The following is a 16912-nucleotide window of genomic DNA, read 5'->3' on the forward strand; positions in this document are numbered from 1 at the left end:
GTAAACATTAATGAAAATTTACATCGGTAATAATGAAATAATTATAAATAAATTGTAAGTAAATTTTCATTGACGAAACGTTCATGTGAGTCATTTTATGTAAAAACAAAATAATCATAATAAATAACAATTAATTTTAATAAACTTGTAAATCAATAATGTAAGTCGTAAATGTTTATTTTTAATGTAATATAAGTTTCCGTATATTGCGTCACTGATTGATATTATTTTATACGAGTTACTTATACTTATTTTTGAATGATTTGCAAGTGTAATTTCAAATTTTATATTTTACTAAAAGTATTAAATTATTATAAAGGAATAGGTATTTTTAATGGACATGAAATTAAAAAATTTTTTTAATAATTTTATTTATTTACTATTTTTTAAAGTAAATTAAAGTATTGTTTAATTGATGCGTAGTTGTATTCAGCTATGTTGAAAATTATCGAATGATTTATTTTTTTAATTAGTTTGATGTCTTGAAGTTTTATTTTAACATTATTAACAAGCAATTTATCAATTTAAATTATTACCTGGTTAAAAAAAAACAAAAATTAATTTGATTGTAAAAACATTGTCAAAAAATACGTTTTAATGTCTATTTTTAATTTTTAATTTTTCTTTTAAATTAAACCGAGTGAATATTTTATGTTTGATGGAATAGTTTTTTTTCCGAAGAAAATTTTAAAAATTTCGAGAAAAATTTAATTCTTATTTTAATTTAAAATTACAAAACTTCGATTTTTAAAATTTGGTTTTACAGAAAAATATTTTTATTTTTTTCTTTAGAATTTTTAAAGTTTGAAATTATTTATTTTTTTTTTTTTTGGTTGTGAAAAAATTATTTTAACTCAAAATTAAAGTTCAATGGTTGAGGTTTAGTTTTTAAGAACATAAAATTTGTTAATAATTTATTTCCATTAATGTCTATCAAATTCAGATAATCAAATAAAGATGTAACTTAGGGAATGAACGAAATATGTATGCATGTGTAATAATGCTTTGTAAATGAATTGTAATGAATTAATAAGTATACTGAGGTATTTCTTCTCTAAAACTTTATCTTTCTCAGTAAAATCTTCCGATTTCAAGCATATATCACAAACTTTGTAAAGAAATAATTGTAAGTGATGACGTCCCGCTCGATTCCGTGTAAAAATTAATAAAAAAAAATTGCCTTGGAAATTTGCCTATACATAATAATTAAATTTTTAATAACTAAAGTCGTTCATTGATGTTGCATAATGTAATAATTAATTTATTAAATAATAATAAATTGATAAGAAAATTTTTACTTGATAACTAACAGAATAATTAAGCACAAATCGAACTTGGGCGCAATCACTCAAGTGACCGCTTCAAATAATATATTTATTATAACTGTATATCTATTTGAGGTGCATACTGAAATAGTACATAATAATAATTGTATAAATCGCGAAGAAATATAGAATTTAGTGCAGAATAATAATAAAATCTTTAAGATTAAATTATTAATCGTTTTTATTTTTATTTTTCAACAAAATATATGTTAACCCTTCTTTCTCTTCTCTCTTTATTTATTTATTTATTTGTAAAGAAACGCCCTTGGAAATTTACAACAATATTACATTTTTATGAGTAGAATGTTTCGTAATAATGATTTTATACAATACATAGCATCTGCAAAAATAAGATAAATTTAAGAAATTAAAAAAAAAAAAAATTAGGAAAACGGTTGACCCTAAAAAAGGCCATCTCTGCAACTTCCCGCTAATTTTGTTAATACATGGCCGTTTTTTTTGAGCTTTTCGAGCTCAAAAAGATACCTTTTCTATGCTTTTGCGCTCTTTGAGCTTAAAAGTCTGATAGAAGTTTCATAGAACACTATTTGTTGGATTTTTAAACCGCAATAACTTTTAAATGAATAAACCGATTTTTACGCGGGTGGCGGTATTCTACGCAGTTTTTTAAGTCTCATAAAGAATTTCTAAGTTTCAATTGTTCAAACTAGAAATTCCGGAGTAACTCCGAAAAAACACTTTTTTCGGTTTTCTTTCGTTCACGATGTCTCTCGAACGAATCAACCGATTTTGACCGGATTGGCAGCGATCGACGTGGTTTTTCACAATTGAGAGCTGATTAGTTTTTGAAATTGATCGGTTGAACAGTTTAAAAGTTATAAGAGGTTTACATATTTACACACACACATACATACAGACATAGTGACACCCTCGCGGGAATAGTCAGGGAAGCTTCCTAGAATCTCAAAACGTCGAGATCTGATGAAAACTCGATTTTCGAAAAACGAGGTAAAACCAATCGAGTTCAAAATTATATAATAACAAACACTTATTACAAGTCATTAATTTTAGAAATATATATCTTAATTACTGATTTTAAATACAATTTAAAAAAAAAAAATATGAACTGTAATTTTACATTTTAAAAAAATTTTATGAATTTATATAAAAATTCTATGAAAATTCATAATTTTACTTCAAAAATTTGATGAAGCTAATTCCTAATTATTTTTCTCACTTAATCACGTCATATTTTTTTTCATAAATAAATAAAATGTAAAAAATCAATAATATTAGTTATTCACCACAAATTATGAAACTTTATATTTTAAAATAGTTAATGTCACAAAAATACTGCACAATAATCAAACAAATTAATAATAATAACAAGCTACCATTATGTTATTCTTAAAATTAATAAATTCAAAATAATAGCTTTATTTATTATATTACATAATAATTATATATAAAGGAACAAATTGACGTCAAACTTGAATTTTTTTTGTCACAAAAAAGTTTCATAAATTTATGTAAGATTACATTTTTATATTAAAAATTACAAAATTTTATGAAGAAAAAAAAATTGCATCGTGTACATATCAAATTAAGCTTCATAAGATATCATATGATATATAAACTATACTTTTACGAACTAAATGATAAAGAAGAAAAAATATTTTTAAGTATTGATAAAAAAATAAGCTTCAAACAAAAATAAAAAAATTTTTAAATCAAGAACACAATTTTTTAAAATTAAACCATTTAGTCTAGACGCTGTATTTTACCTTTTCGTAAACTTTTGAGGTTGGTGTACAAAATGAAAATTTTTTTATGTTTTTTGACCCGCTGAAATCGAATATCTCAGGTATTTTTTCGAAATCCCGAAATAATTGTTTATAACCATTTGTTTACACAATTGTTGAAAAAAATAGTTTTTTGGGGATTGGTTATTTTTTTCTTAATATTTTGGGCAGTTTAAAGACGAAAGGTACTTTTATAAAATTTTTACAAACTTTGATGATTAATTACATATAAATGAATTACGTAATACTAGGTTTTATTTTTATGATCGTAAAGAAGAATATTAGAAGTTTTTATTAAAACAATAATATCCCGTTGTAATTTGTATTATATAAAAAAAAAAGTGATCAAAGTTATTGTATTTATTAAGTAACTGCATGCGCCGCCAAGTCAAGCGACTTACTTAATAAATACAATAACTTTGACCACTTTTTTTTTATTTATTACAAATTACAATGGGATATTATTGTTTTAATAAAAACTTTTAATATTTTTCTTTACGATCATAAAAATAAAACCTAGTATTACGTAATTCATTTATATGTAATTAATCATCAAAGTTTTTGAAAATCGAGAATTTTCAATTTTAAAAAATTCATAACTTAGAAACTATCAACTTTAGGAAAATTTTATAAGAGTAACTTTCGTCTTCAAATTGCCCAAAACAAAAAACATAATGAATCCTCAAAAAATTACTCTTTAAACAAATTGTTATAAATGTTGTCATTTCTTTGTTTTTTTCTAATCTTGCTTGTTAGGGAGTAGAATATTTTTTAGTATTTGAATAGATTTTAATCTATTGGTAATATTGATTTGAAGCAATACAACAAAATACTCTAGTATATGAATAGAACTTCAAATAGAACTACAAAACGATAATGTCTACCCCAGACAACATTACAACATAAAAATATAACAAATAAACAATTGATGGCCCAAGATTTCGAAAAAATAAAGGATAATACAGCGTCTAGATTAATTTAAAAATTAAGCAAAAAAATTCTTAGAATTTTTAAGTAAAATTAACTTTAATAAATAGTAATTTTATAGTTCTAAAATTTTTCTGCATTCTTTGAATATGGTCTGAAATTTTTTAATTATTTTTAAACTTTTAATTGAATTTAAACATAACTTTACATATGACGTAATACAGTAAAATGGAAAAAAATTAGAGTTACGGATCAATTATTTTAAAATGAGTTATTATTTGGATATTTATGACTTTTCTAAAAACCATTCTGATTAAAAGTCGAACGGTAATAAAGCATCATCGAATTGTGGGCTTTCTGGGAGAGTTTTTGATGTTGTTGAAGTTGACTCAGTGCAACCCAAGCTCGCTGGGAGTTCAAATGCGGCATCATCACGGATCTCAGCAGCGTTCATTTCGATGAAGGTAATTGCATGTTGTTGCAATATAACTGACTTGTAAAGCTGGCCTTTATAGAGAATGTTGAATACATTTCCTTTAGTCATTTTAGTAATCAAAATATATTCGCAAATTGATTTAACTCTTTCAATTTCATACATATGCGCAAACTCGAATAATTTTAAAGCAAGTTCAGCGTATTTTTCAGCTTTGTCCATTTTTCCCTTGTAGAAGTACAAAAGCAGTTCTTCTATGACATCGACGTCAGTGTCCGGAAATGTAATACTATTTTCATTGGACTCTTTCATGTCAGAAGTCAGCATTTTGTAGAAAACAGGACTTTGGGCAGCAATGATATTCTTATGAGCTTTGAATTCAGTCTCATCGACTTTAATCACTACGTCACTAAATTCTTCATTTTTATGAAAAATTTTCAGGATAGTACTCACGTCTGGATAATACAAATCTTCCACGAAACCGCCCCAAATAATTGAACAATCCACTGTCACTGAATTTTTGTATCCATCCGCACTTTGTGTACACCTATAATTGTGATTTTTACAGCATGCATCAGAAGTAAAAGGAAGTAGTATGTTCCTAAAAAATACTTTCTTTGTCCAATCAACAAAGCGGTCAGTTCTAGTGGCTCTACCGATTTTTAGTGTTATTATTGAAACAGATTTTCGTGGATCGTCCTTTTTTATTATAAAGTTCATGGTCTTAGTACCATTATCTTCTTCCACGATAATCTTGAATTTTACATCAGGAATTTTGGGTGTTGCAAATTCAGGTGACTTCTGCAACGTGCTCCCTCTCGAGAAGATGGAGAAAGAATGGTTGAATTTAAATAAATTTTTTTGTTCTGACCCGCGATAAGTCGGTCCTGAAAAAAGACAAAAATATTCCAGCAACTACTATCCTCTGATTATAGACGGATTAATAATTATTTACAAGTAATTAATTGATCACCATTTTAATTTTCATTTTTTTTAATGAAATTTCTATTTGATTTCATTGATATATTTTTTTTTTTTTTGAAAAATGCATAAAAAAATTAACAATTAAAAAAAAAAAGTTGATTATCACAATTTTAACAAATTTTCAAAAAAATTTATAAATTTTTAGAAAGTTGTGATATTAAAAAAAAAAAAAAAAAAAAAAAAAAATAGAAATTTTATCCAAAAACATGAAAGTCAAAATTTTTTCCAACTTTAGAAGGCAAAAAAGTTATCGAAATCTTTATGTTTAAATTTTTCAAAAATAACAACAATTTTTTTTTTTTTCAACCAAATTTTGACTCATTATTGACTTAAAAAAAAATCAATAGTGCGATAAACTACTATTTTCTTCAAATAATAAGCATTTAAAAAAAAAGTTTACATGCATGTATTACTGCGGGCATAAAAGGAGCTTGTCTCTATTACTGCAAATGACCCAATTACTGCGTGCCTATCACTGCGGATCAAATTCAATGCTAAACAACTTCAGGATCATATAAAAAATTAATAAAATACGTTTGAAAGATAATTATTTGTTTAATAAAATTAATGGATGTGAAAAACGTATTCCTGAAGTAATTTTAATTCATATCAATTAATAATATTGATCGGAATAATGATGTATAACATAACAAGCAGAGTTTTTATAGTAATTAAAAAAAATTAGCTTTATCGAAGAAACACAAATCATTTTGAATTTTTTTAAATCAATCAGAAAAAATTTTGAATAAAGTTACATTCACTTAATTTAATGAAAATTTCTTGGTTTAAAAGTTTTTCTGCTTAATTTAACACAACAAATTCTTTATTATAATGACCACTTGTATTTTTTTATCAACTTTGATTCATTTGTTTTATTTTTTATAAATTTCTGTTTATAATTTATTTTTAAGATTATTTATTTTTAACTAAGAGCAATTTAAAGGCAATTTGAACTGTCAATTGACAGGCAATATTTTCTTTTTAGGGTAGAATATATGCATTTTACACCCGCAGTATTAATTGGTACAAATCCATACAAATAGAGGTGCTTCTATTACTGCGGATTATTGAAAACATTCGCAGTAATACAAGCATGTTCATTTTTTTGGTACCAATTACTGCGTCCTTAAATAAATAATATTAATTGATAAAAATTGAATTTTTAATGCATAACTGATACAAAGAAGGGTTATCTTACTTTTATATGCAAAAAATTTTGAATTTGAACCATTTTATGGAAAGAAAAAGATCTTTTAGTAGCACCTCTTTTCGTACAGAAAGTCACAAAAAAGCTATAGTTTACTACCTGTTAGCCAGTTAATTTTAATTTATTAATAACAAATTGAACAATTGTTGTACGTGTAAAACTACTTTGCAAATATTTTCTTGAAGATTTCAATTACAATAAACAATTTTTTTTAATTCAAAAAGCTCAAGTACGATTTATTGATAATTGAAATAACAAAATCCGCAGTAATACCTACACTTACCTTACTATCTTTGTGTCAAAAATAACAATTTAAAACAATGGAAAAATTTTTTACTTACCATCAACGTTTCCAATGGTGGAAAAATTGTCCATAATTTTAACTTATTTTAATCCAACTTAATAGTTCTTCGACGCAGATGACTTTGACATTGACGAGAGAATAAATGTTATCGCCGAACTGAGTGTGGCCCAGTGTGGCCAGAACGTGCTCTTTTCTTACCCCCACTTTGTAGGACACTCTCATCTGACTATATTGAAAGCGGTACAAAGTGGAGGTAAAAAAATCGCACGATCTGGCCACACTGGGCCCGCCCGATCGTGCTATTTTTTTACTTCCTCTACAGTGTTGAGCGCGCCTAGCATACATGTAAACTACTCAAAAAAGGGGGTAAAAAAATCTCGCGATCTGGCGACACTGCCTGCACTCACAAAGCTTGCTTCCATCACTTCCAAACAAAAACGAAATCTTCCGTTTTTTTTTTTTCATTTTATGTGCATTAGTATAGTTATGTATATTATGCGCCTTTTGATTGGGCGCGTTCAAGTTTACTAAATAACCTTTAAATTAATTAAAATTGAAATTATCAGTGTAATAATAAATAAATAGAAAATTTTTAAGTTGTATCAAAAATTACAATTACTTATTATTGTTTTGATTTATTTTCTTACTATACAATACATACTCTGGATATTAATGCAAACACAAAATACGCGGGAAAACTCGGAAGTTGCTGTTGTATATATTACTGCACCGAGTATAGATCTCAGCTGAATTCGATACTCATTGTTCTAAGAAATACACTGGTATTGTGATAATCACAATACTTATTTTGACTTCATAATTTGTATACTGATAGGAACAATACTTCATAAGTATAATTTCAGATAAAAAAAAAGGTTTTCTCTGAGTTGATGTATAAATACGTTTTAATAAATAAAATATTAAAATCGTAGGAGGATAAAATTTAAAAGATTCATCAAAATTCCGAGAGTGGAGTTTAAAGTAGTAGTAGTAATTTATTTCATATAATGTATGGCCTAAATGGCCTTTTACATCCCTTTCCACTTACAAGTATTAATTGATAATGAATTAACAAAATAAAATAATATAAGGAAACGTACACGGTAAGAACAAAATTACCCTGCATATCTTCACATATTACTCATGCAGTGTAATCTGTAGTGAAAACAAATTTAGATGATATAAAATGTAATCCAGGTTATACTAAATTATTTTTGTATTATACTCAATGAAATCTCCGATTTGACCAAGTAATTTTTCTGGTTATACCTTGTAAGATTACACTCGATATAATCCGAAAAAATATCCCGTATAATTTGAATTATACTAAGTAGAATCTTGGATTATATAATTTTTTAAAAAATTGTGATATTCAACTTTTTTCTTTTTTAATTTATAAATTTTTTTGAAAATTTGTTAAAATTGTGATAATTAATTTTTTTTTAATTGTTTATTTTTTTCATATACTTTTCAAAAATACAATGCAATGCTTGGATAGAAAATATTTAAGGATCATCTAAGCACAATTTTTCCAATAATTTAGGGTTTAAAAATTTTTAGTAAATATTTTCAAGTGGGATCACCACTTTAATTTTTTTGAACGAAATTTCTATTTGATTTTATTGATACATTAAAAAAAAAAAAAAAAATGCGCAACTAAAAAAAAAATTGATTACGAAAATTTTCACAAATTACAATTAAAATTAATATACAATCGTGGTCATTAATTTAAGTATGTTTTTAAGTTTACTGGAAAATAACCATTTGTAAACTCGAATTTTTTTTTTTACTTGCTGTACGATGATTTTTCCACTAGTTACAACCTGTTGAAAATCTCCCAAAAATTTGGATTTTTATCGTGCTCCCTCAATTTTTGTTAGAAGTGTATGATAAGCCAATTTCCAATTAAATTTTACCATTACAATATTTAAATGTAGATACTATATAGATACTTGATAAAATATTCAATTAGCCATTTAGCTGACAGCCTTTAGCTAATTAGCTCAGCTAATTTAAGTTAACTAGCTAAGCCGAACAGCCAGCTAGCTAATTAGCTTGGCTAACTTTTTTAGCCGGCTTAAACGGCTCAATTGTACAGCCCTAATAATTATCATAGTTATTAAAATTTTATCCCGAAAATTAAATTCTAAAAAAATTTCATCGATCATTTATTAATAAATAAAATTTATTGTATTAGATCCACAGAAGATAATCATAAAATACTCTTACAAATTAATTACAAAAAAAAAAAAATGAGAATTTAGCAATAAATGCCTTAGTTAGCAATAAGAATCCTAGTAGAATTAACAAACGTATATGTTGGATAGCGGAGCTTGTATTACAACACTTTAAACGTTTTTACTTCAAGGATTCATTTAATAATTATTCAAAATTCTATAAAAATTGATAATTTCACGTCAAAAATTTGATGACACTAATTTCTAATTATTTTTCTCATCTAATCTCGTCATATTATTTTTTTTAAGTAAATACAATGTGAAAAATCAATAATATTACTCGTTCACCACAAATCATTAGATTTTATATTTAAAAATAAAGTTTGGAAAATCCAAAAGTGCACGCCTCATAATCTCATATTTCACAATAAAATTGATTAAAGTAAAATATAAAAAATTCTTCACGCCATTTGCGTATGCAGTTTAAAAAAAAAAATATTATTTTTTTTAAATATAAAGACACTTATTCCTCTTGTGGCTCCATCTAGAGAGAAAAAAAAATCTAGTGATGTTGCAGGTTATAACTAATCGGTATCTAGGTATTTTAAATGTTTAGCCAGTACTGCTTAGCGTCTGTATATAATTCAACAATAATAAAAAAATAAACAATAAGTATTTATTTTTCGTTATTTAGTTCCTGAATTCTATATGTTTCTGTAAATACAAAAAAGTCTGGTATGTCACAGTTAGCAAAAAAAAAAAATTTTTTTTTTAATTTTTTTATATTTTATTATTATTATTATTAAATTTCGTATATACTCGTTATACACAGAAGTACCAAAAAAAAAAAAAAAAAAAATAATGAACTGCTTTATTTCATTTTAACTGGATTAAGTGGCGCCATCGTTTTCACGTAAGGAAAATAAAAAAAAGAAAAAGAAAAGACAAAAAAGTTCGTTTTCTGTACGTGTATGTGATAGTGAATTTTTTAAAAAGTCAATTTAAAGAAAAAAAAATACGCGACCCTTGTGGAAATAATTCTCTGAAAAAACTCTTGACAAGTCTTTATAACTCTGAATAAGACTTTTCGAAATTCTTCACATCCCTAACTAAGTGAAGGAAAGACTTAATAAGTCTTCAAAACTCTGCAATACTCTTCAAAAGTCAAATTTTCCCTGCAATTTCGGAATTTCTCAAAGAGTTATTAAGACTTGATAAGACTTGTTCAGTTTTACAGGAAAAGAAGAAAATATTTCTTTTCAAAAAAATTACTTATCAGAATTAAATAAAACTATAAAAAAGAATTAATGCATGTTTTAAAAAAATTTTTTTTAAATAATATTTTCATCACGAAAATACTTTGATGGGCATCGAATCACTCATAGTTGAGCAAGTCAAAACATCAACAGCAAATGAAGTGCACTTGCTGTTGGAAACAGATATTACTCAAAGAGTAAATCCAATCGGTATTTAATTTGGATTATCAAATATTAAAGTCAACTTTCTAGGTAGGAAAGAATTTTCTAACCACATGCCACCTATTAGAAACTAAGAACACTCAAAGATTCTAACTGTAAATTCGTAAACTAAAATATATTAGGTATCAATTAATTCCAGCAGATAGCGTGTGGGTAGAAAATTTTTTCTTACCTAGAAAGTTGACTTTAATATTTGATAGTCCAAATTAAATACCGATTGGATTTACTCTTTGAGTAGTATCTGTTTCCAACATCAAGTGCACTTCATTTGCTGTTGATGTTTTGACTTGCTCAACTATGAGTGATTCGATGCCCATCAAAGTATTTTCGTGATGAAAATATTATTTAAAAAAAATTTTTTTTAAACATGCATTAATTCTTTTTTATAATTTTATTTAATTCTGATAAGTAATTTTTTTGAAAAGAAATATTTTCTTCTTTTCCTGTAAAACTGAACAAGTCTTATCAAGTCTTAATAACTCTTTGAGAAATTCCGAAATTGCAGGGAAAATTTGACTTTTGAAGAGTATTGCAGAGTTTTGAAGACTTATTAAGTCTTTCGTTTACTTAGTTAGGGATGTGAAGACTTTCGAAAAGTCTTATTCAGAGTTATAAAGACTTTTCAAGAGTTTTTTCAGAGAATTATTTCCACAAGGGGAGCTAGAGTACTGAAATGAAATACGGACCCAGTTCATCGCAATCTTGAACTAATAAAAAAAAACCCGGTCTCGAAATATCAATTTGTTCGGGAGTAATCGTTGGTACATCCTAAATGGGGTGACATCCGGACGTCCACGTAAAATTTTTTTTGAAACGTTTTTTTTTTTCCAAAATAACAACAAGAAATGATTTTAGAAAGTAAAAGATGGCTTAACATAAGTGTTTTCTCGGTGTACATCTACTTAAATTATTGTATAAGTGTAATATGGTTGAGATAGAGGCATTTAAAGATCGCAAAATTGCTTGACATTGACGAGTCGAGTGTAAAGCACAACCTCACGCGCTTCGCGCTATGAGGCGTGCAATAGTTAATATCACAAAAATACTGTACAATAATAAAATAAATAATTGATAAAAATAATAACAATCATAATAAACTTACCTTTTTGTTATTCTTATAATTAATAAATAGAAAATAATAGCTAAATTTATTATTTTACATAATAATTATAAATAAAAGAAGGAATTAACGTCGAACTTACATATTTTTTGTTACAAAAAAGTTTGACAATATATTGATTTAAAAATTTATATGAGATTATATTTTTATATAAATTACTAGCGATCCGGTCCGCTTCGCTGAACCTCAGTCAAAATGACTAAAGTTTTTGTTATAATTTTTTATTTTATTATAATGATCAATTAGTTTTTAAATTCGAACAATAAGTTCAATACAATAATAATTAATCTAGAGCAATAACTAAAATTAATAAAATCATAAGTAATAAATTTTGCATTATTCATCGTTAAATAAAAGATTCCTACCAAATTTCAAGTCTGTATTAGAAGTTACAGTGTGGAAATGGAAATTTAACATTCTAACACCCACCCCCGCAATCCTTATTGGGGGTGGGTTGTTGTAAAATCCGCTCGTAGATCATTTCCGCATCACATATAGAAGACTCCACCTAAATTTATCGTCCGTAGGATCTACAATTTGAAAGTTAAAAATTTTCATTGTTAATATCCACCCCCGCAACCCACTGAGGAGCGAGCTATCGTAAAATTCGTTCATAGATTATTTATATATCTCTTACGAAAGATTTCTACCAAATTTGGGAGCTATAGGAGCTATAGTTTACAAACGGGAATTTTTCATTGTTAACGCCCCCGTGATTCCCTTTGAGGGAGGATTTTTAAAAAATTTTTTTACATACAAACCTTCTTCTAAAAATTTTGAAAACAACAAAAAAAAAAATTTAGCTCAATCGGTCCAGCCGTTCTCAAGTGATGCGAGGACATACATGCGGCATTTTATTTTTATTTATATAGAAGATAGATATATAGTATATACATAAAACTAAAGGAGCTAAAGCTTGGAAAATCGAAATTTTCATTCTTAACATTCACCCCTGCATAAAAACAATTTGAAAAATAAAATTATTTATTTTACTTTAATTATTTCAAATATTATATTTATTTATTTATTTATTTACTTCTGGTAAAACATTCTATAGAAGTGCAGAAAGAACCTGTGCATAGACACCAGAAAAATATAATACATTTGTAAAAATTAGCACATAATATTAAAATAACTAAGTACGTAACAGAGTATATTAAGAATAATTTTACAGATTTTTTACAAAAATACAATTTATCATGATTTAAAGTATAATTGATTTTATCCACCTCACAATATGCTTTCTTAACCATTTATTATAATTTAGCTCTTTCAGATTACTTAGAAGTAAATTGAAGTATTTAATTGCAATATAAGTTGCACTTTTAGTACTTAGTGTTCTATTAATTTTTGGTAGATTTAACTGCCTAGTTCTTGTATTAATTACTCTCTCAGAGTAGAAAGTTTTACATTCACAAAAATAATAAGTTAATGCTTGTACAACGAAAGATTGTTTAACCTTTAATGGTCCTAATAAATCATCAGAATTTTTCATTTTGCTTAACATTTTATTTTGAAGATTTACAATAGGTTTTAATGTGTTATCATATACACCTCCCCAGGCTGTAATTCCGTAGTTTATAAATATATTATATACTTTAACATAATTTTAAAATGAAAATGATTTTTAATTATTCTCGTCTGAGATCTATTAGATAAAATATCCATTATATTTTCATTATGCATAAATATGACCATCGATAATGATGTAGCTTTATGAGGGACAGCTACCTGAATTTTTATTTCAGTAACACTACGGCTGAACACTTCGTACAATTGTGACATGCGGGTAATTAAGAGTAGCTACCCTATAATACCTATCCGAACAAAAACATTTTCACTGTAAAAAAATCGTGCCAAGTCCACGTTCATAAGACTATTAAGAAAAAAAAATTTTATTTCTTTACAAAAACATATAAAATAAAAAATTAAAAAATCCAAGTAACCGATATGGTTGTATATGATTTTCGAAAATTAAAAAAAAAATTTTGTAAATTTAAAAATTAAAAGAAACAATTTTGGAACGTATTTAGTGTGCGTAGTTACGAAATATTTCACTTTTTATGAAATTCCTAAATTGTATCTACTAGGACACTTAAAAAAAAATTGAAGTACACAATAACGCACACCAAGTACGTTCCAAAATTGTTTCTTTTAATTTTTAAATTTACAAAAATTTTTTTTTAATTTTCGAAAATCATATACAACCATATCGGTTACTTGGATTTTTTAATTTTTTATTTTATATGTTTTTGTAAAGAAATAAAATTTTTTTTTTCTTAATAGTCTTATGAACGTTGACTTAGCACGATTTTTTTTACAGTGAAACTGTTTTTGTTCGGATTTCAGTTTTTTTTGTAATTATAATAAAAATTGACAATTTTAATTTAATACATTTCCGGTGGCAAACTATCCCCTTTAAGCTATAGTTCATGTAAAAGTTATTCTTGCGCCGCCTGGCGTGTGTAATGCAAGCTGTCAAATATCTTTTTTTCACTGTAGTTTCCCATCTATTATAAGATTAGCATGCATCGTTATATTATTTAGTCTCTGGCCGTCCGCTTTTTACATAAGAAAAAAGTTAAAATCTAAAAATCTGGGTCGCTATAGTTTGTGCTGATTATTTTTAATAATTTTAAATAGAAATTATAAAGATAATTGATAATAATCAAGTAATACGCGTAATAAAAAGCATGAACTACTATTATAAAATATCATATAAAAAAAAATCAAATTAAATTTGAAAAAAAAAACTTGTAACCTCAAAAAACGATTCTGCTTACGGTATATACACACTCGGTAGTCTGGCTTGAGAACGGAACTTGGCGCCAGATTCTACCGAATCTGTTGATAGTATACAGGGATTAAGGTATTAACTGTACCCTTGACGCACATACACATGAAATATTACTACAAATTACAATTAAAAGAAGTCTAACAATTTATAATGTCGCCAAAAAATTTTCCGTCCATTTAATCTACTCATCATATCGTCTTTCACGAGACAGTACTTAAAAGCGAGTTTGTAAAATCCCATTTACCTGGAACAAATTAGAGTTATTATTGTCAAAAATTCCTGTTGATCCTTTTGCTAATTGCTCTTGTGCAGTTTTCGACTCTTGGGATATATAAACCCAATCGCTTCTGTAGATAGCTCAGTTTTATTTTTGCGTCTGTCGAGAAGACAAGTTTCTCAAATAGTTAGCTATTTTGTAGTGATTTTTATTTTTGAAAATTTAAACTTAGTTTTTTGACAATGAGTGGAAACAATATCAAGCTTGTAGAAAAGTACTACAAGCCTAACGGCGAATTAGAAATCAAAGTGAGTATTAATTACATTATTTTTTATTTTTCTCCATTATACGTACTGGTTGATTCGCTTAACTAAAAAACAAAACAGCAACTTCTACACTGATAGAAAGATTTTTTAGCTATTGATAATTTAAATTATTTGATAACAATTATTTAATTTATTAAATTTTAATAAATATTTTTTAACATCTATCTATATAAATAAGAATAAAATAAAATTGCATCTCCAAAATTTGACTTAAAATTGAAATTTCAAATTATTTAGAAGTATAAACAAATATCAAAACATGTTATTCAATATCAACGTTATTCAAAGCCAAGCGCATGAAAAACGGTTCATTCATTCAAAAGTTATTATGGATTGAAAATTCAAAAAATACGGTTTTATTAAACTTATTTGAGCTCGAAGAGCTTAAAAGCTTGGAACAGCTATTTCTTTGAGCTCGAAGAGCTCAAACGAACTTATCAATTATTATTTTAAAAAACTAAACTCTCTCACTTTTTACTTAACAGCCGATCTTCTCTTTTTCTCGCGTCGCACTCACTGCAAGAAACGGTACTATCCTTGTTGCACTCATGATTATAAAGCTATTACAGTTTTTTTAAATCAATTTTCTTTTTGAATCACTTTTAAACAGTTCGATCGAACAATTCCAAAAACTAATCAATTCTTAACATCAAAAAACCACGTTGATCACCACCAAGCCGGTCAAAATCGGTTGATTCGTTCGTGAGTTATCGTTGACGAAAGAAATCGAATGAAAGCGTTTTTTTCGAATTACACCGAAATTTCCGGTCTTATCAATTTGTGTTTAAAAATGTAACATAGAGTTTGAAAAACTGCTTCGAAAACTGCTTAAAATTACATGAAAATTATATTTTTGAGCTCTTCGAGTTCAGAAACGTAATAAACGCAATTTTGAGCGTTTAATTACGAAAGTAGCGGGAAGTTGCAGGGATGGCCTTCAGGGTCAACCGTTTTCCTAATTTTTTTTTTCTAATTTCTCGTAGTTTTTGTTATATAACATATTATAAATATATTATAACAAAATTATATTATTTTCTGTACGTATATGAAATCTAGTTCAATTTCGGCTGCCGAATGGTCTTTTTTTCGTTTTTATAATTATAATCTTATTTTTTTAAACTCCATAATTTTTATATATTTACTTTTTTTTTTTTACAGAACCAAAAACGTGCTTACCACACTATGCTGGAAAAAAAGCGCCGTGATGGAATGAAATATCATTTCGAAATATTGCAGAACACGGTGAATGAATTAGATGAAGATAATAAGCTAGCGAAGAGCAGGATGAAAGTTTTAAAAAAAACCTCCGATTTCATCAGAAGTACAGAGCATCGCATGCTCTCAATTCGTCGGGATATACTGGCCATCAACGAAGAAAACAGTCTTCTAGAGAGTCAATGTAAGCTGATCAGAATTTTTATTTTGCTTAAAAAATATTTTTAAATTAAATTTTTAAGTCCAGGGTATTTAATATTCATTTTTTTGCAGTGATGAGCCTTGGAGTAAAAAATTTCGATTTGACGGAGGAGGATGAAGAAATACTCGATGCGCTTGATTTGCCATAGTCACCAGAGTCTTCGGAATCTTCGGAGGCTTCGGAATCACAAGAGTCATCAGAGTCCGACGACGAATGCTAGTGAATTAATATGTAATAAATAATAATAGTTTAATTTTTAAATATGTAAATTGTGTAGATATATTTAATAGTTAAGAATAATAATGACTTAATATATACCTTTAGAAAAAAAATAAAAAAATTTTAAGTCAAAATTAATTTCTCCTCCCTAATTATAATTTAATTTTTTAAGGCTTATTATTTTATATTTCATTTAAATAATTAATAATTAAAAATTT

The 16912-nt window shown here is 26.4% G+C and overlaps 2 protein-coding genes across 2 annotated transcripts; one reads left to right on the forward strand and one right to left on the reverse strand.

The window, feature by feature from the left end:
- Positions 1-4175: 4175 nt before the first annotated feature.
- On the reverse strand, positions 4176-8070 carry LOC141536738 (uncharacterized). Its single transcript, XM_074257448.1, has 2 exons — positions 6981-8070; positions 4176-5335 (listed from the first exon to the last, which is right to left on the reverse strand). The coding sequence occupies exons 1-2, from the start codon at positions 7012-7014 to the stop codon at positions 4329-4331; spliced, it is 1041 nt and encodes a 346-aa protein (XP_074113549.1). The 5' UTR covers positions 7015-8070; the 3' UTR covers positions 4176-4328.
- Positions 8071-8675: 605 nt separating this feature from the next.
- Positions 8676-16779, forward strand: LOC141536894 (protein max-like). Its single transcript, XM_074257678.1, has 3 exons — positions 8676-15040; positions 16217-16457; positions 16547-16779. The coding sequence occupies exons 1-3, from the start codon at positions 14975-14977 to the stop codon at positions 16621-16623; spliced, it is 384 nt and encodes a 127-aa protein (XP_074113779.1). The 5' UTR covers positions 8676-14974; the 3' UTR covers positions 16624-16779.
- Positions 16780-16912: the final 133 nt, after the last annotated feature.

The sequence above is a fragment of the Cotesia typhae genome, unplaced genomic scaffold (assembly GCF_013202065.1).
Source record: "Cotesia typhae breed Kobodo isofemale line unplaced genomic scaffold, CoteBio_Ctyphae scaffold_45, whole genome shotgun sequence".
NCBI classification, from domain to species: domain Eukaryota; kingdom Metazoa; phylum Arthropoda; class Insecta; order Hymenoptera; family Braconidae; genus Cotesia; species Cotesia typhae.